This window comes from Myodes glareolus, chromosome 7 (genome assembly GCF_982192425.1).
Source record: "Myodes glareolus chromosome 7, mMyoGla1.1, whole genome shotgun sequence".
NCBI lineage: Eukaryota > Metazoa > Chordata > Mammalia > Rodentia > Cricetidae > Myodes > Myodes glareolus.
The window spans coordinates 83,184,546-83,208,559 of record NC_142032.1 but is presented as its reverse complement, the minus strand read 5'-3'; the positions used below and the strand labels follow the sequence as shown (position 1 = coordinate 83,208,559).

Genomic DNA, 24,014 nt, shown 5'->3' with positions numbered 1-24,014 from the left:
TGCGGCAGAGCTCTCCTGGCCCAGGGCGGCGGGGGCGGGGCGGGGCCATTGTCTTCTCCCCCATTGGAGTCCCGCCCGCGATGGCTCGCAGGCCGAGGGGGGGCGGTCTTGGGCAGGGACTCTGCTGCTTGCCCTGGGCTCGCTGGTAAATCTCGCTTTTCGCGGCGAGCGCAGCGGGAGGCCAGGCAGGCTGCCAGCCCTCGTGGTTCCCGGCCGCTCGCTCAGGCCTGGGCGCCCTGGGCGCCCGGGAGCCGGGTCCGCGGTGGGCAGCGGCACTAGCGGCCTGCGAAAGGCCGGCACCCAGGCCCCGGGGGGGGGGGGCCGCTTCCCTAGCCCCCGTGCATGCTGCCGCGCTGGGGGTGGATCATAGGCCAAACTCTCCCAGGTACCGATCTGTAGTAAGCTTAAAAGGGGTAGTCAGAGACTGCCCCCTGCTGGTGTTTCCGTAAACAAACAGACAAAACCATAAAGATGCACAATAGGACAAACAGACTGACAATCAAACATGCTGCGCAAACGGAGGCTTACTACGACGGGGCTCCAGATATCCCCACCTCCCAAACGAACCCCGACGCCTCAGACAAACGTCCTACACTGGTCATGGGTTCAAACAAACGAGCCTCGTACCTTCGGACAAAGTCCGACTCTGGTCGTGGGCTCAGACAAATGAGCCCGAAAAATCGGGCTCCCAAATTCCCACGGAACGTCTTCCGGGGTGCGGGGGGGAAGTTTCCAAGCCCGTCAGCTCCTTCCGAGGCCCGCCAAAATACAAATCGACCCAGCTGAATCGTACAAATTCAAATTCGCAGCGCAACAATCAAACACCAAAGACGTAAGACAAGTACATAAAACATAGAACATAGAAATGCTGGCCAGCTCACCTCACCTCCCAGCAGTGATTCGGCGGTCTCTGGGATAGGGGCCTCAATTCCCGGCCAACGCACCAAATGAAAGACTCCCCTGGGGCGTCTTCCCTCGGGAGAGGCCCCTGCGCCCCAAAGATCAGTCGAAAACACGCAGCCGGATGCAAACTGCAAGAGGTTTATTGGAGATACACAGGTGCCTGCGGGCGACAAGTCTCTCGGAGGGCTTGCGCGCCTGCAGGTTGGGGATGAGGGGTTTTTATAGGGGAGCAAAAGCGCGGGTACAGAAGCAGAAAAGCTTTCATTTCATTGGTCAGTTCAAATAAGGCTAAGCTGAGTGGCACATTCTTGACCTTTTACCTAAATACCAAGGAGGGGGTTGTCCAGACCCACCTGGATACCAAGGAGGGGGTTGTGCTACCTGTTTTTCTTATCTCTTCCTGCCTTCCTAGCTTGGCTGGCGACTCGATGTCTGATTTGCACAGCCCCTAGCTTGTGACGAGCCTTGCTCTGTACGTGACTCAGGCCTCGCAATCCTCTCTTCCTCCCTTGAAGTCTTTGTTCCTACTCATGTCAGTTTATAAATCTCCTGTCCTGCTGCCAGATAAGGCTGTCCTCGTTCTAATCTCAGGTGTCTTTGCTTTAGCATTCTGGAGGTCTTGAATTAAGCCTGTTATTTGTTCAGCACTCTGGAGGTCCTGACTCCGGAGGCCTTAATGGAGCTTGCTATCTGAAAACCTTTGCAGAGCGTTATAACTGTGGTTAAAGTTAAAACCATAGTTTTAACTGTGACCCCAATGAAGTTGGGGTCCTTCATACACAAAACAAAAATAATTAAATTTCCATCAGACTCCTTGAGATTCTCTCGTGCTCTTTTGCAGCAAGGCTTCCCAGCATTCCCTAAGAGTTTCCCAGGTGACCCCTGACTTTGTCATGGTAGATGATTTTTAACTGTTTTGGAGTTGCACATAAATGGAACTGTGCAATAGAGATCCTATTTTTATGAATGGTGCGTATTCGTGAATGTGTGCGTAGCATGTATGTAGTGACCAGAAGCTGACATCGGGTACTCTTCTTACTTTTTGACATAGGCTCTTCCACTTTCTCCGAACCTGGAATTTAACAGTTCAGCAAAATTGGTTGGCCAACAAGCCTCAGGGATCCTCCTGTCTTTCCCTCCCCAGGGCTGGGATTACAGGTATGCACCATCTGCCTTTCACTTAGGTGCCTGGGATCTGAACTCTGGTCCTCATGCTTGTGTGGCGAGCGCTTAGCCGTGAAGCCACCTCTCCTAGTCCCATTGCTAGACTCGTTCACTCGGCGTGCCGCTGACAGTCATCCTTGCTGTTGCGTGTGAGTCATTTGTTCTTTTTCCCGTGGACTCTACAGTGATTACTGTAGTTTCCCATTTCAGAATGCAGACTGATAGGAAGTGAAAAATGTGGGATGAAGTCTCACGTTCTTCACCCAGTCTCGTCTCTCCTTTCCTCTTGCATTGATCCAGGAAGTGATGAAGCCTCCTGTAGCCATTCCTGAGGCGGTTCTTCAGGGAAACATCCCAGTGCTGCATGTACACAGAACGTCTTCTGCTCTAGCTGTGGGCATGCCCCTGTTCCCGGATAACAATGGTTCCCACCTTCTGTGCTTTGATTTCTCTTGTCTCAGGTGGCCTCTTCAGTACTCAAGGAATCCCTCCTCAGATCTCCAGAACTTTCTCTGGGTGGTGCACTCCTTTCCAGTGCCCTTCCCTGGACATCTGGATGCCCTGACTTTCCTGATCTCTCATTCAGCCTCCTCAGCTTGCCCTGTGGGCTGGAGACTCATGGTGAGAACAGGAGTGTTGGGCTGGGCTCTGCTTGTCTGCAGATCTTCTCTCCAAGACCTCAGTCTTCTGATTCCTGCACTTGGTATCTTGAAATCTTTGTTTCACGTATTTTGTCTGGCTTTCTGTAGCATGCTTTCTTGGACTGCCAGTCCCCAAATCATGACATGGAGACTTATTATTAATTAGGAATGCTCCGCCTTAGCTTAGGTTTGTTTCTAACTAGCTCTTTAAACTTAAATTAACCCATTTCTATTCATCGATGTGCTGCCCCGAGGCTTGCTTACCTCATCTGTGTTCTGTGCATCCTGCTTTCCTGCTTCCTCTGTGTCTGTCTGACTGGCCCCTGACTGCCCCCGGCTGGCCGGCCCTGGGGTCTCCCTTTCTTTTCCCTCACTCTCTCTTCCTACTTATCAGTTCTGTTCACCTGCCCCGCCTGCTCCGCCTGCCCTGCCTATCCCTCTACTGCCTAGTTATTGCCTGTTCAGCTTTTTATTAGGCCAATCCGGTGCCTTAGGCAGGCAAGGTAAAAGGAATGCAACACATCTTTACATAGTTAAACAAACGTGACATAAACAGTCGTAAAACATCTTTACTTAGTTAAACAAATACTCTGTTCCACAAAAGTCTTCTAATTGTCTAAGGCAATAGGTTTAATTTTTACTGCTGAGTGGTGATCCACTGGTTCAGTTGAATAGATGCTGTCTTAAACCTTGCATGCATTGAACACTCGGGTTGTTCCCAGATTTGGCTATTACAAATAAGGCTGAACCAATCTTTGTAGCTACATGTTTCCATTTCTCTTGGCAAATACCTGGGATTGAAGGTCCCTTTTCCTTTCCTTTTTTTTTCTTCTTTTTTATTTTCTTTCTTCCTCTTTTTAGAGACAGGGTCTTATGTAGCCCAGGCTGCCCTTGAACTTACCAGATAGCTGAGGATAACCTTGCATTTCTGCTTTTCTAGCCTCTCTTTCCTGTGTGCTGGGATTACAGGTGTGTACCTCCAGTGCCAAGTTTATGGTGCTTGGGATCGAACTCAGAGCTTTGTCCTTGCTAGGCAAGCTCTCTCCCAACTAAGCGACAGTCCGAGCCCCTGAATTTCCTTGATTGTAGAGTCCCAAGTATGTAATCTTTTTTAAAATATTTATTTGTTTGTTTATTTATTTATTTATTTATTTATTATGCATACAATATTCTGTCTGTGTGTATGTCTGCAGGCCAGGAGAGGACACCAGACCTCCTTACAGATGGTTGTGAGCCACCATGTGATTGCTGGGAATTGAACTCAGGACCTTTGGAAGAGCAGGCAATGCTCTTAACCGCTGAGCCATCCCTCCAGCCCCCCAAATATGTAATTTTATAAAACTCTGGCAAATAGTTTTCCTGTCGCAGCACTGCCAAAATTTGCTGTTGTCAGTCTTTCGCTTTTAGGCATTTTAGTGACTGTGTGAGGTCTCATTGTGGATTTCACATGTTTTGTTTTATCCTGGGGACACTAGGAAGGAAGGCGACATGCATAGATTTAAATTTTGCAAACAGCCATCTGTCCTGTCTGCTTATTAGAAACCCCACAAATGGAACTTGTTTTGAGCTGAGCCCTGTAGAAAGCGACTCACATGCTGTGGTAGCTTCTGTATGCTTACTGGACATTTTCATATCGATTTTAAGGAAGTTCAACTCTCTTTTCCTGTTGGCCTGTCTTCTTCCTGGATTGTGAGATTTACATCCTGGCTCCAGAGCTCATGTGAGAGATAACGGAGCGAGCACTTGAAGCCCTCCTTTGTTCTGGGTGCAGTGGAGCAGGGTGGTGGTAAGACTAGAAATGGGGGCACGATGAAAGGGTCTTAGACACACACCGGAATCATTGAGTCATTTCAAGTGATTTTGAGGACTTGGAGTCTGTTCCCTTTGCTCCTGAATATTCTTAAATACATTTTTAAAAGAAAAAAATTAAAAACCTGAATAATTTCTGTGCTTGACTTACCTGCAGGAGACTGCCTCAGGGACCTAGGATGTTCTCCCTTCTCCTGGTCCTCTTTCTGAGCCATGGAGGTGTTTGCCAGAGAGACCCAAGCTCCAGGCAGGGTAAGTCCTGAGGAGAAACACATCTTTCAAGGCTTCCACACATTTTAGGGGATGTAGCTGGATATGTCAGTTGAGGCTCATGATGCATTCAGAATGTGTGTGTGTGTGTGTGTGTGTGTACATCTGTGTGTGCACATCTGTGTGCCCATGAGGATGTGTAGGGTTTTTAGGGATCTTCACACATGCACACAATGTACTTCAGTGACATTCATCCTTGCTTTCCACACAGGTTCACTAGGTCCCACCCATGAGGGAAGCACGTAGTGCCTGTCTCTCCGACTCTGGTTTTTATTTTGGTTAACACAATAATCTCTAGTTTCAGCGTTTCACCTGCAAACGATACAGTTTCCTTCTCTATGATAGAATAATGCTCCATTGTGTGTATAGGCCCCACCTTTCCCACCAGTATTTTGATGGTAGGTTTCTAGGCTGGCTCCATATCCTGGTAATTGTGAAAATTGCCTCACCGAGAACAGATGGGCAGGTATCACTGTGGTGTGTACCTTAGCTGCCTCCGTGTGACACTGAGTGGCCCAGACAGTAGTTCCGCTTAGGTTTGTGGGACACCTCTCTCCTGATCTCCACAGTGGCTAGACAAACTGACACTCCCAGTGATGCTGTGTGAAGGTTCTCAGTGGGGGGCTGTGAGCCAAGGTTTTCTCACACTGAGCATAGTTATCGTAATGATTACTACTCCTGGAAAACCTGAGCGGCTTTTGTTGGGCTCCCATGGTGGCTGCCTTTGCCCTCATGAAGGTCATCCAGTGCAGTTCTCCTCACGTGTCCATTGGCTTTCTTACAGACTTACACCCATTGTTGCAGAAAATGGCGGTGAGTGTTCCATTTTCATTTTAATCAAAATCCCCTCTACCGGCGCTGTCAATTTGAATGTTTTACTTGATTTGATCTCTTTGCCTTTTAGGAAGAAATAATAGAGGGAAACTATCTGAATGGTAATGTCCCTGGTCTGTCCCATGTGTCCCTTCTGAGACCTTCAACCAGAATATGGATGTGGTGTCGGTGGAATGACTCCGCTTACAGCTGTCTCTTCATTTTGTCCCCACTCTAGCATTTCTGGATCTCATACAGTTTGGAAGGTAATCTGCCTCCTAGGGGTTGGAAGGGATGGGATGTTTTTCCCCTAATAGTTCTTATATGGAGTTTCTCACTTGAGAAAAGTAGTATATGCTCATTGCAAAGAGCATCCACCAATGTAGTGTTTGAGTTGACTCGTCCCCCAAACCCTATTCCTCCATTGCTGTAGCTTAAGATGGAGATGCCTGAAGGGCTTCCGAGGAGGCCACATTCTCCCCAGTGCTGGGGAAGAGAAACACGTCTGTGTTTACCCTACCCCTCAGGCTGGGGCCGGTGAGTGGAGGCCATACAGCTAGGGAATGACAGAGCTGGAGTGTGACCCTGGCACGTGGCTCCAGGGCCTGCTGCCACCTCTGCTCTGTGATGCCCAGGCCCATGTGAGAGGCTGGAGAGATGGAGTGATGTGGCAGTGTTGCTGAGAGACTGTTTACAGCATTAAATCCTAATATGCATTCCATAAAGAAGAGGAAATGCGGGCCCCTGGCAGGGACAGCCAATCACATTAAGATGAGAGGTCCCTGTAAACATTCCTCTTCCCGTGAGAACTCCAACATGGGTTTTAGATGCTTCTTTTCAGGCTGTAATTTTATTTATTTACTTATATGTTCATCCATCCAACTATTTATCCAAACAAAAAAGAGATTAGAGAAAAGCTGCCGTGGCTGGGGGGATGGCACAGGCAGTAAAGCGTGTGCCTCACGTGACCTGAGTTTGACCTCGAGAACATAAAAGTTTTCAGCATGGTGGCACATGTTTGGAATCCCACTGCATGGACGATACAGACAGGAAATTCTTAGGATCTGCTGGTCAGGCCGTCTAGCTGAATCAGTGAACTCCTGGCCAATGAGAGAACCTGTCTCAATGATACTTGAAGTTGTCTTTAGGTATTTACACACATGCAAGCACACACACACCTACACACATGCAAACACACACATCTGTATACACACATATGCACGTATACCTGTATGCACACACCCATACACACTTGTATATATAGACATACACACCTACGCACACCTTTATACACACACAATATACCCATACACCTGAATACAAACACACATACACACATATCCCTGTATACAAACACACACCTGTATATGCTCACACATACTCCTGTGTGCATACACACTTAGATACACACACCTGTGTATATATATATGTGTGTGTGTGTGTATACACACACACACACACCTGTACACACACTCATGAACACACCTTCTCCCACTGTGCCAGGTGAAGGCAGCTCTTACTTCTCAACATAAAGTTCCTAGCATCCCCGGCCCATTTCTCTCCTCCCCTCTGAGCCTCAGGACACACAGCCAGGACAGGGATGTTTTCAGGGGACCTGGTCATTGACTTTTTCCCATCTTTCTTTGCTTGAAGCTCCCACGTGTGGACTGCAGACCTGTCCCAAAGAGTCCTTGCCTATCTGAACTCACGGAATGTGGCCTTTACCATCCCCAGCCTGCAGGTGCGCTTGTGAGACCTGTTCCTACATTCTTCTATCGGTCGTCTTAGTGCAAACCAGCTGTGCACCGAGTGGAAACTGGAGGGGATTTCCTGATGAAAGAACATCAGGCGTGTATAAGACACTTTTCTATCACTGGAACACAGTATCCAAGACCAGCTGCTTCTACTATAACAAAATCCCAAGGCAGGAAAGAGGTTAGAATGAAGGGATGAATCAGGGTTAAGAGTGCTTGCTGCTCAATCATGAGGACAAGATTTCAGATTCCGGCACTCATGCTGGAGGCTCACAAATACCTGCAACTTCATAGCCAAGAAATCTGATGTCCTCCTCAGGCCTCTGTGGGCACCTCTATATATATGTGCACTTATGCGCTCTCTCTCTCTCTCTCTCTTCCTCTCTCTCTCTCTCTCTCTCTCTCTCACACACACACACACACACACGAATAAAATAAACACACACGAATAAAATAAATACTTTTAAAAAGTGTAATTTACTTTATGGTTTTAGAGACTAGCAATCCATTAGTATAGTGCTGGTTCCTGCAAAGACATAGTTGCATGTCTAAACTTGGTAGACGGTATTGCAATGGTGGGCACAGCTATGAGAGGGAAAGATCATGTGGGGAGACAGAAATCTGGGGCAGGATTCACAGTCAAGCTTACATTAATCTTCTCCTAAGAGCTAGCCAGCGTCTCATGGGAACTATCTCAGTTTCCCCCAAGGCCATCCCTTGGGGGATTTCCCATCCCTCACACCAGGGTCCACCTCTTCGAGGTGGCATCGTCTCTTAATGTCGCCTTCCTGGGAACCGAACTTCTGACGCCTGAGTCTTGAGAGATAAACCACATCCAACATGTCCACGGTTGTTGGTGACAGCCGTGGACATTTGGCTAGAGATCAGTAGGGCACAGTGGGGGGGTGATGAGGGGGGCATCTTGTCATGGCTGGTGGCTCAGGACGATACCGTGTGAGACTGAGGATGGGTTAATACGGGCCGGCACCCCGTTTCTCTGTTTAGCAATGAAGTCACATCATGGACTGATGAATAAAAGAACAGCACCGTTCTTTGTTATTTCCAGCTTTACCTTATGTTTTAATAAAACCAGAAATATCAACAGATATCCACAGCAGAACTGCACCCAGAGGGCAGCCTGCTGGATATTTGCTCCTCCAGCTGGAGGGACTGTTGGGCCCATATTGCACCTGTCTTCATCACTCCTGGCAATGTAATTAGCAGTAAGGAGTAACCCCTTCCTCTCTGGCAGTAAGGTTTCCCATACTGGTAGATATATTACTGCTACACACACATCTTCACTCAGGTTCTTGACACCCTTGGCAGGTTGGCATAGCTGTTGGCACTGAGAACGAGGTGGAGAATTAGACATTACTCCCACCATCCTGAGATAGAGACAGACATCAGGTCAATGAAAACTCATCACGAGTAGAAAACGATGGCGGACACTACCGAGCACTTCTGCACTAGGTACCACTGAGAGCGCTGTAGACATCTAATTCTTACAACACCCTGCATGGGTCTATCTATCATGGTCTGTTTTCCAAATGTGAATTCTGAGGCCTAGGTGTAGGGTGGCCAACTTGGCAAATGCAAATATAGGATGCCCATGAACTACAGGAGTAGCTCAGTTGACAGAGATCTTGCCTAGCGTGCAGAAAGCCCCAGGTTTGATCCCCAGCACTGCAGGAAACGGGCATGGTTGACACACACCTACAATCCCAGTACTAGGGAGGTGGAGGCAGAAGAATCACAGGTTCAGAATCATCCGTGGCTGCACAGTGAGCTTGAAGCCAGCCTGGGACTATATGAGGCCGTTCTCAGAAGACAAAACACAACACACAAATATTCCATACCTATTTAAGCTGAAGTTCAGATAGGCGTGAACCTGGAGATTTGCGTACGTGTTACTCATCTTTTGTACCCAGTATTTGCCCACAAGCATTGTCTCACACTGCCTTCCTAGAGAATATTCATGTAAGGAATATTTAAGAAACTGAGGCTGGGCATATGACTGTAACCTCAGCATCTGAGAAGTTGACACAAGAGGAGTGTGGATTTAGGGCCAGAAAGGGATACATAGTGAGATCCTCACTCCCTAAACTGAACAGCAGCAGCAAATCCAAAAGTTCCTAATAAAAAAAAGAAAGAAAATGAGTCCCCAAATAGCAGAGGAAAGGTTTTCAGGGAGGCTGGTGGCCTGAAAAGGCACTTCAGACACATTTACTCATTCTGCCTAGGTTTTCTCCTTGCTCAGCGCTAGGGTTTGCGTGGTAAGACACTAAGGACACACCTGGCAGCGGTGGCACTCACCTTTAATCCCAGCACTCTGGAGGCAGACTCAGGCGGATCCCTGTGAGTTTGAGGCCAGCCTGGTCTACAAAGTGAGTTCCAGGACAGCCAGGGCTACACAGAGAAACCCTGACTCAGGAAAGCAAAGCAAAGCAAAACAAACAAAAAGGAAAAAAAGAGAAATGAGACCAGGGACACATAGCTTCTCATCAGAGGTCACCGCCTCGGGCAGGGACCAGGCAAGCAGCAGCATAGGGAAATCAGGCCGGTCACCTGAAGAGGGAAGCATGCCCAGCCTTTTCCATCCTCTGCATTCCCTAAGTGGAGTTGGAAATCTGGATTTTGTGAGGAATCCCCGACTTTACAGTCTTTGCAACCACTAAAGCCCCGACATACAGGCTGCTTGTCCGCTGGTGGGCTCTGCAGGGAGTCAAGGGGAACCCACTGGCTGCTGGCCATGGTGCTGATTTATTGTCCTGGCTTCTGTCCTCACTGACTGCACCTCTCCCGTCCATGCCCAGGCAGTCATGGAAACCCACCTGGAGCAGTATTTGTACCAGCCCCAGAAGCTCCTGGAAGACCTGAGGGGTGCTGATGCCCAGCAGTTCCGTACTGCCATGAAATGCCTTTTGGAAGACAAGTGGGACCGCCTGGTGAGGCGTGCTTGGCATCTTGTGAGGAGGGGCGGGGGCAGTTGGTATTTGCTGGGCCTACCCAGGCTTTGGCCATTCTTGATGCCTTTCTCTCTTCATTACCACCCAAACTCGGGACTTTAGAACCTGGCTTTTCTTCTCCAGTTTCTCCACGTTACATTTTTCTACTCTTCTGGGCACTAAGTGTACTGAGGGCCTTCTAATAGTTTGAGTTGGTAAGAGTCTGAGGGTGGTTGCTGTGTTCAGTGGGTGTAGAAAGGACTGTCCCTGTCCTTAAGGCTACAGAACAGGATGAAGACACACAGCATCTAACACTAACTACAAAACAAGGTTAATGACATGAGCCCCACAGAGAGCAAGATCCCCAAATCCCAGAATGCCCTGAGGCTCCAGAGCTAAGAGCTGGTACCCATTTATTAGTGAGAGTTGGGTGTGGATCACTGTTCCAAAATGGGGTTGAATCCTTGCTTAGCCCCAGTTTCCTCAGGTGAACTCAGAATGGAAAGATTATTATTTTTAAAAAAGACTGGTTTATTTTTCTTTTAATGTGTGTGAGACTTTTGTCTGTCTGTCTGTATGTGTACCATGTGTCTGTCTGGTACCCATGGAGGTCAGAAGAGGGCATGGGTTCACTGGAGGTTTTGGTAGATGTAAGCTGCCCTACGTGGGTGCTGGGAATTAAACTGAGTTCCTCTGCAAGAGCAGACACACTCTTCACTGCTGACCCATTGCTCAGCTCTAAAATGTTAAGATTCTTCTTAGTTTTAATTCACAAGTCTTTTTTAAGAGGATTTGAATGTTTTAATGATTATATATTTTTTATTTAATTATTTTGGTAGTGTTAGTGATCAAAACTAGGACCTCGTGAGTATTGGGAAATCTATATCCCTGACTTCTAATCTGTTCTTACTTTAATATTAGTTATTTGGTTATTAAAACATAATAGCCACTAGGTTGCTGTGGATAGATTTCATTTTGAAATGAACTTCAGTTTTTAAAATAGCTTCAACTCAAAATCTATTAAAAATTATGTTGTTTAATGGTTATTGAGGCTTTTCTGTGTACGAGATGTTTTTGTAAACTAATGACCAGCAAGGGACCAGTGACTAAAAATGTTTGTAGGCCATATACCCCCAGTCACAGTTAATTAACTCTGTTATTAGGTATGGGTATATGCCAATAAAACTTTTTACACACACACACACACACACACACACACACACACACACACACACAAAAGCAATGGGTCAGTTTTGGCCCATCGGATAGCTAGCCATCTGTCATTGTTTTAAGGGTATAATATGCATGGATTGATTTAATCTCCTCCACAACATTAAATAAGTTAAGAAAAATGTTGCCATTTAAAGCCAGGCTTTCTGGCTCATGCCTGCAATCCTGGAACTTAGGAGGCTGAGGCAGGGAGAGATTTTTGACATTGTTCTGGACTACCTAGAAAGTTTCGGTCCGGACTGGACTACAGAGTGAAGCTCTATGTATGCTCTCACACGCATGCATGCACACACATGAAAAAGGACAGAAGGTTTAGCATAGTTGTTGAGTGCTGGCCCAGGATGAACAATATCCTGAATTCTATGCATGGCGACTGCAATCAAAAGAAAAAAATAAGAAACAATCTTGCATTTAATATTCAGAGGAAACGGAGTCTTGAAGCTTAACCTCTAGTGACACTTCTTAGAAAGATTGATTCTGAGGTTGGAAAAGGGGTTCCTGCCTGAGGAAGCCGTGGGCCTATTTCAGAGTGATGTTTTAAAATCCTATGTAGCAAAATGCAGAAGATTGCAAAGGAAGCCGATTATCTTGAAGAACACTTATCGAAAGGCCCAGTACAAACAGAGGTAAATTGTGTGTTTCTTCAACACATTGAGAAACCAGCAGCAGGTCTAGTGCCTTCAGGAACTCTCAAAAAGTGTTGCTGGTAAAGATCTCAAGATGTCTGCGGTAGCTGTAAGGCATTGTAGAAGTGCAAATGACTCCCGTGGTGACAAAGATCCTGCTCCCACTGTGGAGCCTGGACCCTATGGCCACCCCAGAGGAAGTACCACAGTCACCTCTCTGCTAATGGAAGAGAAGATGTGGCATTCCTGCTGTCCACCCAGAGGACAGAAGAGCAGGTGAAAGGCTCGCCTTTGACCCAGAGGGGATGGAAAGGTTTAGAAGTTTCCATACAGCAGCAAGATGTGAAACTGTCATCCTGAACTTCTTCACACTGCAGTGTGTGAGCCCCTTCCAGGGCTGTTGAGTCAGGAGGCAGCACTTGTGTGATTATATTCGTTTGAATATGGAATGTGCCCCATAAGCCCATGGTTCCCAGCTGGTGGGACTGTTTTGGGAGATGGAGCCTAATTGCAGGAAGTAGGTCATGGGGGGCAGGTTTAAAAGACTATAAACGGTCCCTCTATTCCCTGTTTCTCCTGCCAACAATGTAGTGAATAAACGCATCTGCAAGATCCCACCCTCATCATGGGACCAAGTGACCCTGCATCAATCCTTCTGAAACCAGGAGACCAGATTAAACATTTCTTCCTTCAGGTTGTCTTCTTATGTACTTTGGCCACAAAGCTGCAGTGATTCTAATTTCTCTCCTTCCTCCAGGACCTGGAGGACACTGTCATCAACTTGGGGGACATTTGGGAAGTGGCCCTTCAGAGCCCTGGGGTAAACCGCAGCCTGTTTCTCATTACACTGGAGCGCTGTTTCCAGGTGCTGAACCCCTTGGAGTGTGTGGAGGTCCTGGGCAGGGTGCTCAGAGGATCCTCGGGCGGCTTTCTGCAGCCGGACGTCATCGAGCAGCTACCCCAGGACCTGCGTGAGGATGCTTTCAAGAACCTGTGAGTCTTTTCCTCTGAACTCTCAGTTCTGTGTGCTGCTCAGGGGTTGCTGTGCTGACCCAAGGAGGTTAGTACCCAGTGAGGGAGAACATGGTGGGTACGAATAGGCAGACATCTTTGGAAACAGAGGGAGAGATGCTTTTTATTAAAACTCTCTTAATTGCAGTGTCTGTGAACTATTCTGGTTTTTGTCACATCTATCTACCTTTCGCCCTGTGATTTGTTCCATGATTTTCTTTATAAGCCTTCATCCTTTTTGTCTAAAAAATGTTTGTTTTAGGGCCTGGGGAATGGTTCATTGGTAGAGCATTTGCTGTGTAAGCATGTATGTAGATCAGAGCCTGGATATCCAGAGTTTATGTAAGTGGTAGGTGGATGTGGTAGCCTGCCTGTAACTCCAGCCTGGGAAGGCAAAGACAAGGGATCTCCCAGAGTAAGCCATTTAGGGAGACTAGCCATACTGATGAACTCTGGGCTTAATTGAGAGACTCTGCCTCAACAAATAAGGTGCAAAAACAAACAATGAAGACGCCCAACATCAACTTTCACCTCCATAGGCATGGACACACACATGTACCCACACATATACACACAGACATGTGCACCACATGCAGATACATGGAAAAGAAAAAAATTAAGGTAAATTTAGCTTTGTTTCCATAAATGGAAAGCCAATATTTTTTAAAGTAAACAGTAGTTTTAAAATACACTGAAAAACAGTGCTACTATACGTTAACTACCTATGCTGTTCTCCTGAGTATTTTAGTAAGCTGTAGGATGGACATTTTGGACAATAGACACTTATTTCTAATGGCTGAGATGTTCAAGATCAGATCTTGTTCATGACAGATCTAGTATCTTCCTACTTTTTGGTTCATAGGTATCATCTTGCTGTGTCCTCTGCTGGCAGAAGGGTTGTAAGAGCCCTCTGAAGTCTCTTAGACAAGGGCACTGATCCTATTTCTGAGGGTTCCACCTCTGGCCCTGTGACGACTGAACCCAGGGGATTTGCCCCAGGTGTTCTCTCTCCTTCTTACTCTACCCTGATCTCCCCTTTCTCTTCTTTATGGACAAGGAAATTGAAGGGCAGAGAGACTAAATGACTCACCCTCAGGCATTAGCATTCCATAGGGAAAGGTGTTTTTGCAGTGGGAAAGTTTTCCCTTGAATGATGTTTACCACTTTGTATGTGGAGAGTTGTACTCATGGTGTTGATGTGGAGAGTTGTACTCAGTGGTGCTGATGTGGAGAGTTGTACTCATGGTGTGTCTGTGGGACTTGCACTCACTGTGTGGGTATGAGGGGAGGAAGGCTCCCAGGACGCAGAGGTTTGGAAGGTTTTCAGGATGAGCATGAAGGATGGGCAGAGAGGCTAAGAAATGGAAAGCACTATTTGTACCAATGAGGACCTCTGGGTGAGGAGATGATGGTGACTGGAGCCATGGGTGTGATAGAGCAGTGGCAAATCAGACTGTAGTGGTTTAGAAAGTGACAAGGCCACTTCATATCAGCAGCAGGTTATTTGTCAAAATACTGGATACTGACAAGTGTTGAAGGCAATTAGAGAAATCAGAGATGAGTTGTGGTGATGGTGGGAATACGCAGTGAGGCAGTTGCTGCAGAGACAACTGGTGGTTCCTTAAGAGGCTAAATAGGAGGATGGTGTGTGTATGTGTGTGCATACTCAGCTCACTGATAGAGCATGTATATCACATGTGTGAGGTCTCAGGTTCAACTCCAAGCACCAACAGAGAAAGAAGCAAAATAAAAGGTGAAAACAATTTAAATGTCCATTGGCTGATCATTGGACAATCAAAATGTAGACTACCCAGATAATGAAATATTATTTACCCATAAAAAGAAATGAAGGCTTAATTCATGCTCCAGCATGTATCAGTTTGAAAACATCATGCATGTACAAGAATCAAGACACAGAAATGATGAATGGCTGTCGGGGACCCGCCTTGACAAAAACACCTCTTGTCAGGGTAGAAATATAAGATTTAAAAGTATAAGTAAAGAATATGAAGACATGTGAAAAATAATGAAGCAGAAACCATAGAATAGTACGGGGAGGGCCTTTCTGTGAATACTGAAATCGTCCACATTTAATTTTCCATATGCTTTTATACCCCAATACAAAAGGGGAAGGCAACAAAAGACTTCTTTAACATGATACAAAGGACAACTCAAACAGTTAATTGCTTTAATACTTTGAGACATCAAGTCATTAGCATTTTATTTTTTAGTCAGTGAAGCCACTGTAGACCAAGTATCCTAAAGGGAACCACTCCCAGGTAACCTCATATTATAAAAGAAGGAACAGAAGTACACTTACATATCCTGACCATCTGTCAGGATGGAATGGATTTACTTGTATGAGTCATATTAATATCAAGAGAACTGAGTAACTACATCCTGAGTTAGGATGTGTAGCTACACTTGTCAACTACCTTGAGCAACCTCCAAACTCTCTGACTAACAGACAAGGTGGCAATACGCTCTCATTTTTGGGCCTCCACAAATGGCACAACTCCATTTATATGCAGTATCCAGAACAGACAAATCCATAGAGAGGAAGTAGATTAGTGTTTTCCAGGAGCTGGGGAGCTAGGGGTTGAGGGGTGACAGCTAAGAGGGCAGACTTTCCTTGTAAGCTGCTGGAAATGCTGATGATGATGGGTTTTAGTGAATCAGATGTAATCAAGTTGACAACCAAGAAGACCCATCACATACCCACTCTCACACATACATGTGTAAAAATCTGAAGCTAAGGCCTTTGTATGCTGTGTTTGGAGTCTGATTTACCTTACATAATACAATATTTTCTAGTTCCATCCATTTTCTTGAACACTGTCATGATTTCATTTTCTTGAGACAGGATCTTATGCAGCCCAGGTTGGCCTCAAATTTGCTGTATACCCAAGGCTGACCTTGAATTGATTCTGCTTTTGGAGGTGCTGATGAATTATATACTTTAAAGTGAATTATAGGGCATGTAAGTTTGGTGCAGAATATTTATTTAACTATACAAAGATATGTTGCATTTGTTTAGCTATGTAAAGATGTGTTACATTATTGAATAATGTAAAGACATGTTACTGTTTTACCTTGCCTGCTTAAGGCACCTGAGTGTTCTAATAAAAAGCTGAATGGAGGGAGGAGGTATAGGAAGAACTTCCAGGCAGGGAGAGTAACTAGGAGGAGGAATTTAGGATCGAAGAAGAAAGAAAAGGAGATACCAGGGAAATGCCAGGGGCCAACCAGATAAACATGGGGGAAGCCAGAAAGTAGGACATACAGAATGAAAGAAAGGGAAAAAACCCAAAGGCAAAACATAGATGAATAGAAACAGGTTAAATTAAGTTAAAAGAGCTAGTGGGACAAGCCTAAGCTAAGGCCGAGCATTCATAATTAATAACAAGTCTCTGTGTCATTATTTGGGAGCTGGTTGGTGACCCAAAGAAAAAATTCAATTATGTACCTTATATTTCAAGAAAAACTATATTCACATAAAAGGAATTAAGAGCTAAGGAAGCAGAGACAAGATACACAGGCTGCTTTTTGCAAGATTTCTAGCTGTGAAGGGGAAGAGGAAAATGAGGAAAAGCTGTCAACACGTCAACAAGACTTGTGGGGGTTTTAGAGTGACAGCCCTGGGCACAGCGCTCTCACGGCTCCTTCAGGGTGGGCACCTGCCCCTGTGTTGTTAGTGGGTATCCACCTGTGTGTTGTTAATGGACACCTGTGTCCCTGTGTCTTAGATCTGCAGTGTTCAAAGATGTCTACGACCAAACCTCAGCTCACACCCAGAGAGCTCTCTACTCCTGGATGACCGGGATCCTGAGGACACCCTTCAATATCACTGGTGAGACCTGCTTGCCAGGGTGTGAGGGTTGGATGGAGTGACTTCTAAAGGAGTTCCAAAATCAGGGTTGATTTCATTGATTTTGTGCTTTAAAATTTTTTTAAATTTATTTTTATTTTATGTGCAATTAATGTTTGCCTACATATATGTCTAGGTGAAGGTGTCAAATCTTGGACTTACAGAGAGTTGTGAGCTGCCATGTGGGGTCTGGGAACTGAGTGTGGGTCCTCTGGAAGGGCAATCAGTGCTCTTAACTAATCACTGAGCCATCTCTTCAGCTCCCTGCTTTGGTGATTTTTATCCCACCTCCCAGAACCTAAGTCATATAGCTGGTAGAGTAGAAACACATCCCATGGCATTAGCTTGCTGTCCAAACACTGAGGTATCTGTCTTACAAGTTATCTCCCATCCCTGTTCTGTGGTGACATCTTCCATTTGCTGACAGCCTTTAGAGTGGGATTGCAAGTTTAAAACCCATGTATCAAATGTGTGCATTAGCTGGGTGTGGTGGTGCACACTCTTAAGCCCAGCACTTGGGAGACAGAGGCCATCTTGGTCTTAAGAGTGAGTTCCAGAACTACTAGGGCTACACAGAGAAACCCTGTCACAACTCTGTCCAGCAAAAAAAGTACGCATTGAAGTGACGTAAGATGGTTTTTGTTAGAAAAGTTTCGGTTGGTTCTTGGCAACCAAAGCAGCGATTCCTTGGGGTGCATTTATTTGAGGGCTGTGCACTAAGACTTTTCTTATGTCCTAGAGTGGCCAAGTGGAGACAGAAACCAATGCAGAGCTTCAGGTTTTTCTTTTTTGTGTGCAGAGGTCAGAGGTCAGCCTCAACTGTTGCTCCTTACATGGTCAGCTTCGCTGTTTGAGACAGGCTCTCTTACTGAGACCTGAGACTCGCCGGCCGGGTGCGCTAGCTGGTCAGCAACCCCCATGGATCCGCCTGGCTCCGCTTCTCCAAACTGGAATTCCAAGTCCGTCTACCACAGCAGGCTTTTTGTTGTTGTTTTAGTTGTTTTGAGACGGGGTCTCACTATGTAGCTTTGACTGGCCTGGAACTCACAGGCCTCACAGGCCTCAAAGTCGCGGAGATCTGTATTTCTCTCTACCTCCCCAGTGCTGGGATTAAAGGCATGTGCTACCATGCCTGGCCTGGTTTTATTTCCTTAATGGGTTCTGGGTCTTAAATGCCGGTCTTCTTGTTTGCTTGGCAAGTGCTTTACTAATGTGTGATCAGGTGTGCCTGTGTTGAACGTGAGCAGACTTTACACTTGTCGCTGCTCCCGAACAACACAACGATTATCGTAACAGGCTCATTGTGCTCAGGGTTATAAATGATCCGAGGATGATGTGAAGTGTCGGTGGAGATGTATGTTGATCACGTGCAAACGCTAGCCCATTTATATAAGGGACTAGAACAGCTAAGGGTTTGGGTACCAAGGGGATCCTAGGCTCATGGTTCTAGGGGCATTGTTTGGTGTACAGAGGGAGAAGAGAGGGAGAGAGAAAGAAAAGGGATGAGAGAAGAAGAAATGGAGGGAAGGGCAGGAAGAGAGAAGAGGGGATCTTAGATACTGGTAGCTGTTATGAGGAAGATAAAGCAGATAAATGCCATAGGATGGGTGACTGATTCAGACTAGAACAGGGCTGCAAAGGCCTTTCTACAGTGCTTTAACAGAAAAGGAAATAGGGCTGGGGAGATGGCTCAGGGGGTAAAGCGCCCAGGTAAACAGCAGGTGAGCATGGCAGCCTGTTTGGAATCACAGCCTGCAGGAGGTGGAGGCGGAGCATCCTGGAGGAAGCTGGTGGGCTAGACTAACCAAGTCAGTGAGTTCTGGGTTCAATGGAGAGACCCTGACTAAACATCTAAGGGGGAGAGTGATCAAGGAGGACACCTACATTCAGCCTCCGGCCTTCACATGCATACACGTGTGTCCACACTCATATAAACACTCATACACACAGATACATCATACATACATGTACATCCATCCTAAAATTAGTACATATTTTAGCCATTTGGGCATATAGTACACACTGCACCATGAAAGCAGTCACAACTGATGGATGAATGAGGGCCTGAATCTCAGTAAAACTCTGTATGGACAGTGGTATTTGAATTAATATAATGTTCATGTACTACCAAACATTAGTGTTTTTTTTAATTTGCTTTTCAATCATATAAAAACTGTTCTTGGTTTTCAGACTATATAAAAACAGATGGTGGCCTGAGTTTGTCCCATGGTTGGCTGAGGTTGGCCAATCTCTGAACTAAGAAATCAGGGAAGACCTTTCCAATGGATGCCATCTGGATTAAGTCCAAGATGAGGAGACTGATTCTGTCATGTGAGGTTCAGGGAGGGAGGACATCCAAGGGCGAGGGACATAGACACATACAAAGGTTTTGGAGTGAGAATGAACTCAGTGTGTTGAGAAGACAGAAGAAGCCAACAGGCTGGAGCACAGGATATGCAATTAGTCTTTTCCAGGAATTAATCTCTGAGACTCCTATGGGAGCAACTTTAAACAGCATACAATCAATGTCTTAAATACATGGGTGAGTTCCCTCCAGCCCTGGCCTCACAGTACACAGCATTGAGGAGGTCACTCAAGTCTTTATTGTCAGTTTAGTTAAGAACTGATTTTCCTGCTAGGATCCCTGTGTGCAGTAAGTCCCATTATTAAATTGCAGTGAATTCAGATTCACTCTGTTTGGACCCTGTATTCTTTTAGCTCATGAACTTCCCAGAGGTAATAGACTGAACTCTGACTATTAAAACACCCCATGCTTGGCTATCATGGCTCTGCCGAAATGCAGCTCTTGCTTTGCAATTGGTTGAGAAAAGGCCAATTCAGCTTGGATGTTGGTGGGTATTGTGCCTCTATGGCCACACTTTCCTTCAACAGCCTTCCCAGATACCAATGGTGACATCTACAGACTTCAATTTTAAAACTCTTTATATATGTATGTAGTGTGTGTATGTATAATATGGGTGCATGTGCACATGTGTGATGTGGGTACATGTGTGTGTGTGTGTGTGTGTATGTGTGATGGCTAGAGGTAGTAGACATCAGATGTCTTTCTCAATCACTTTCCACTTTATTATTTTGAGACAGGGTTTCTTACTGAACCTGGAGCTCACTGATTGGCTAGACTAACGGGCCAATAAGCACTAGGGATTGGCTTAAATCCTCAATGCCACCACTGGCATACTGGGGTCACAGATGTGTGCTTCTGTGGATGCTAGGGTTGCAGACTCAGGACCCTTTACCAGCTCAGTCATCTTCCTAGCCCCCAACTCCCATACCCCTGATTCCCAAGCTTAAGGAGATAACAATATTTTGTAAATCATCCCAGAAAGAGGTGACTTGTCTATCTCATTTTGACCTTGTCAGGGTCCACATCTCCCCAAACAGCTCTTGGTGACAGATTTATATGCTCTCAGTTCTTTCTTTTCTCTAAATGCTACCAATGCAATGCTGTGTGTAACATCTGTACCAAACGCCTAGGGGTGAGGCAACCCCAGCCAGTTCCAGTTTATTGAAATCTGATATTGGATCCTTGCTTGACTGGTCTCAAAGTCCTATTGATATGTCACAGATGGGGATTTCAAATACCAGAACACAGTGACACAGAGATTCCTCTGGGAGTTGCAAAGAGAGAGATTATTCCAGCTAAGGAGATAAAGGAAGGCTTCAGTTAGTTTTGATAGCACAACCTGTAATCCCAGCTGGTTGGGAGGCTAAGGCAGAAGGATAGCAAGTTCAATACCAGCCCAGGCAACTGAGTAAGACCTTTTAAGTGAAAACAGGGTGGAGAGTTTCTTAATGGTAGAGCCCTTGCCTGGCATGTGTGACGCCTTGGATTCAACCCCCAGTATCATGGTAATAAAAAAAGCAAAAGCAAAGCCAAAGAGCTGGGAGATGACTCAGTAAAGTGTTTGCCTGGCAAGCATGAAGATCCGAGTTCAATTCCCAGAGTCCACGTGGTGGTGTGTGCTTATAGTGTCTGTGCCGGGAGATGACAGGTGAAACCTTGGGGCTCTCTGGCCAGCCAGCCTAGCCTATTCTGTGGGTTCTACACAAGTGAGAGACCCTATTTCAAAAAGCAAACAATGATGAAAAACAAAGATGAAAAAAAAGAAGTTGGTAGTACATGAGAAATGGCTCCTAACACACACACACACACACACACACACACACATACACACACATACACACATACACACACACATACACACACACATACACACATACACACACATACACACATATACACACACACACATACACACACATACACACATACACACATACACACACATACACATACACACACATACACACACATACACACACATACACACATACACACACATACACACATACACACACATACACACACATACACATACACACACATACACATACACACACACATACACACACACACACACACACACACACACACACACACACACACACATACACACACCCTGAAAGGCTTCAAGGAAAAAGAAAATTTGAACCCAGCTTTGAAGGTAGGTAAAAATTAGGGAAAGACATGCCAGGCAAGCAGAGATCCTGGGGGCACTTGGGGTACATGCAGGGAATCTTGGTTTTGCTCAAATATAGTAAGGTGCTGGTAAAAAGGACGACAACCTGCTAGTTATTACTAACTAGGTTAAAATAAAGGTAGTAATAAAAGAGAATCAAGCATATGTTAAGGTGTCAGATTATTGACTAAAGAATTGAGCTCAAAAGAAATCACTTTATTTTCTGGTCTCAAGTGTTAAAGAAACCGTCTGAGTACCTACCAAGTTCCAGGTAATGTTGATGATGCTGATCTGAGGACCACACAGTTGAGTGGCAAGTTTCAGGTGCTGGCTCTCTGTGGCTGTGGTCCTTGAGTGTGGGGTCTCACAGGTGGGACTCAATACATGGGGGCTGAATAGATTAAAGAATGCCGCAGGAGTTCTGACATCAAAGATGTCAAGTATCATATGATACAAGTGCACATGGATGTATGTGGAGGCCAGGGTCAGAGCTGGGTGTCTTCCTTAATCACTTTCCACCCTATTAGTTTATTTAAAAGCTTTATCTTAAAGTGTGTGTGTGTGTGTGTGTGTCTGTCTGTCTGTCTGTCTGTATGTCTGTCTGTCTATCTGTCTGTCTGTCTGTGGAAGCCAGAAGAGAGTGTCAGATGCCCAGGAGCTAGAGTTCCAGATGGTTGTGAGCCGCCCAACGCAGTGCTGGGAACTGACCTTGGGTCCTCTACAAGAGCATTTCGGGCTCTTAATTGTTGAGCCATCTCTATAGCTCTTCTGTCTTACTTTTTGAGACAAAATCTTTTATGGAACCTGGAACACACAAATTTGGCTAGGCTGATTGACCAGCAAGCTCCAGTAATCCTCCCGTCCTCCCTCTCCAGTGCTGGGATTGCAAGTGCGCACAACTGTACTGGTGTTTTCCTTTCCTTTCCTTTCCTTTCCTTTCCTTTCCTTTCCTTTCCTTTCCTTTCCTTTCCTTTCCTTTCCTTTCCTTTCCTTTCCTTTCCTTTCCTTTCCTTTCCTTTCCTTTCCTTCCCTTCCCTTCCCTTCCCTTCCCTTCCCTTCCCTTCCCTTCTCTTTCCCTTTCCCTTTCCCTTTCCCTTCCCTTTCCCTTTCCCTTTCCCTTTCCCTTTCCCTTTCCCTTTCCCTTTCCCTTCCCTTCCTTCCCTTCCTTCCCTCCCCTCCTTTTCCCTCCCCTCCCCTTCCCTTCTCTTCTTTTCTTCTTTTTAAATGTGGGTTCTGGGGAATCGAACTCAGGTTCTCATGCTTATATGGTAAGTGCTTTACCAACTGAACCACGTCCCCATTTAGAAGCGGTTACTTGTTTATTTACTTATTATTTATTTATTTCTCTTTCTTTGTAGATGGCTCAGTTTCATGGGTCAGTGCGGAAAAGTTATGGATTTTGGGCAGATACATGGTTCATCTATCATTTGAAGAAATTACGAAGATCAGTCCTAGAGAAGTAAGTTGGAAAAGTATATTTTTATGTTCTCATTGCTAATACACTTCGAGAGAGCATGCTCTAAACCCCAATGTTTGGAAAACCATACACCTGCCTCAGCCCAGACTCTCTCTACCTTTTAAGCAAAACTCTTGGAACAAAGCCCCAGGGGTCAATGGTGGGGGTGGATTCTAGCACAGAAGAGCTGGGAAGAAAAGGAACTGTGGAATTCTGAGAGCTTTGACGTGGCCAACATGATATGAAGGGAACACCGACTATGAACCAAGACTCATGTGAGGAGATTGTTGTACTGAAGAGAAGCCAAGGACAACAGTGATCGAGCTTCCAGACCCTGGAAGCCTGAGCGCAAGCAGGGCAGCATGGATTAATGGCTGCTTCTATTAATAATGACTTCTATTAATAGCTGCTTCAACATGAGCAATGATTGGATCTGAACTCGGGAGTTTACAGTGGAGAAATGTTTGTGACTCGTGTTACTTGACTCGCCAGTCAATTTGTCTCTTTCCTTCTGATGGTGACTCAATGACATTAAGATCCCTTGGGCACTGCGACTTTGAAATACAGTCTCTGAAGAGGTGCTCCAACAGAGGTTCCTAAAGAGCAGGGGGCTGGGTCCCATTAAAACAAAAAGAAAAAGCACATGGGCCTTGCCTCTCACCTTGCATCAAATGACCGCCTTCTTCAGAAAGTGGCCCGTCGGCAGTCAACAGTGTTTGGTTGTTAGAAACCTAGGCAGGACTTGGTTCCTCTTGTATCATTGTATGCACAGTGTGCCTACGTGAGAAAGACGGTGTACACGCCATGGCGCCTGTCTGAGGGCCGGAGGACAGCTGTCAGGGCTTGTTCTTTTCATTCCAAGATGGATTCAAGGGATTGAACTGAAGCTTGTGTGGCCAGCACCTTTGCCTGCTGAGCCATTTCGCCAGCCCTGGTTCCTCTCTTTTACCTAGGAGGCTAGGAGCCCCTCAGACATTTTTGCT

The 24,014-nt window shown here is 45.9% G+C and overlaps 1 protein-coding gene across 1 annotated transcript in view; it reads left to right on the top strand.

Annotated features, from left to right (window-relative positions):
• Positions 1–4,399: 4,399 nt before the first annotated feature.
• The window catches only part of Otoa (otoancorin), a 69,980-nt gene continuing 50,365 nt past the window's right edge, over positions 4,400–24,014 (top strand). Inside the window, exons 1-10 of the mRNA XM_048460427.3 lie at positions 4,400–4,494; positions 4,675–4,769; positions 5,572–5,600; positions 5,692–5,722; positions 5,839–5,866; positions 7,254–7,341; positions 10,168–10,299; positions 12,913–13,148; positions 16,913–17,016; positions 22,934–23,034. Of these exons, the coding sequence (XP_048316384.3) occupies positions 4,697–4,769; positions 5,572–5,600; positions 5,692–5,722; positions 5,839–5,866; positions 7,254–7,341; positions 10,168–10,299; positions 12,913–13,148; positions 16,913–17,016; positions 22,934–23,034 (822 nt within the window). The 5' untranslated portion in view covers positions 4,400–4,494; positions 4,675–4,696. The remainder of the gene's footprint in view (positions 4,495–4,674; positions 4,770–5,571; positions 5,601–5,691; positions 5,723–5,838; positions 5,867–7,253; positions 7,342–10,167; positions 10,300–12,912; positions 13,149–16,912; positions 17,017–22,933; positions 23,035–24,014) is intronic.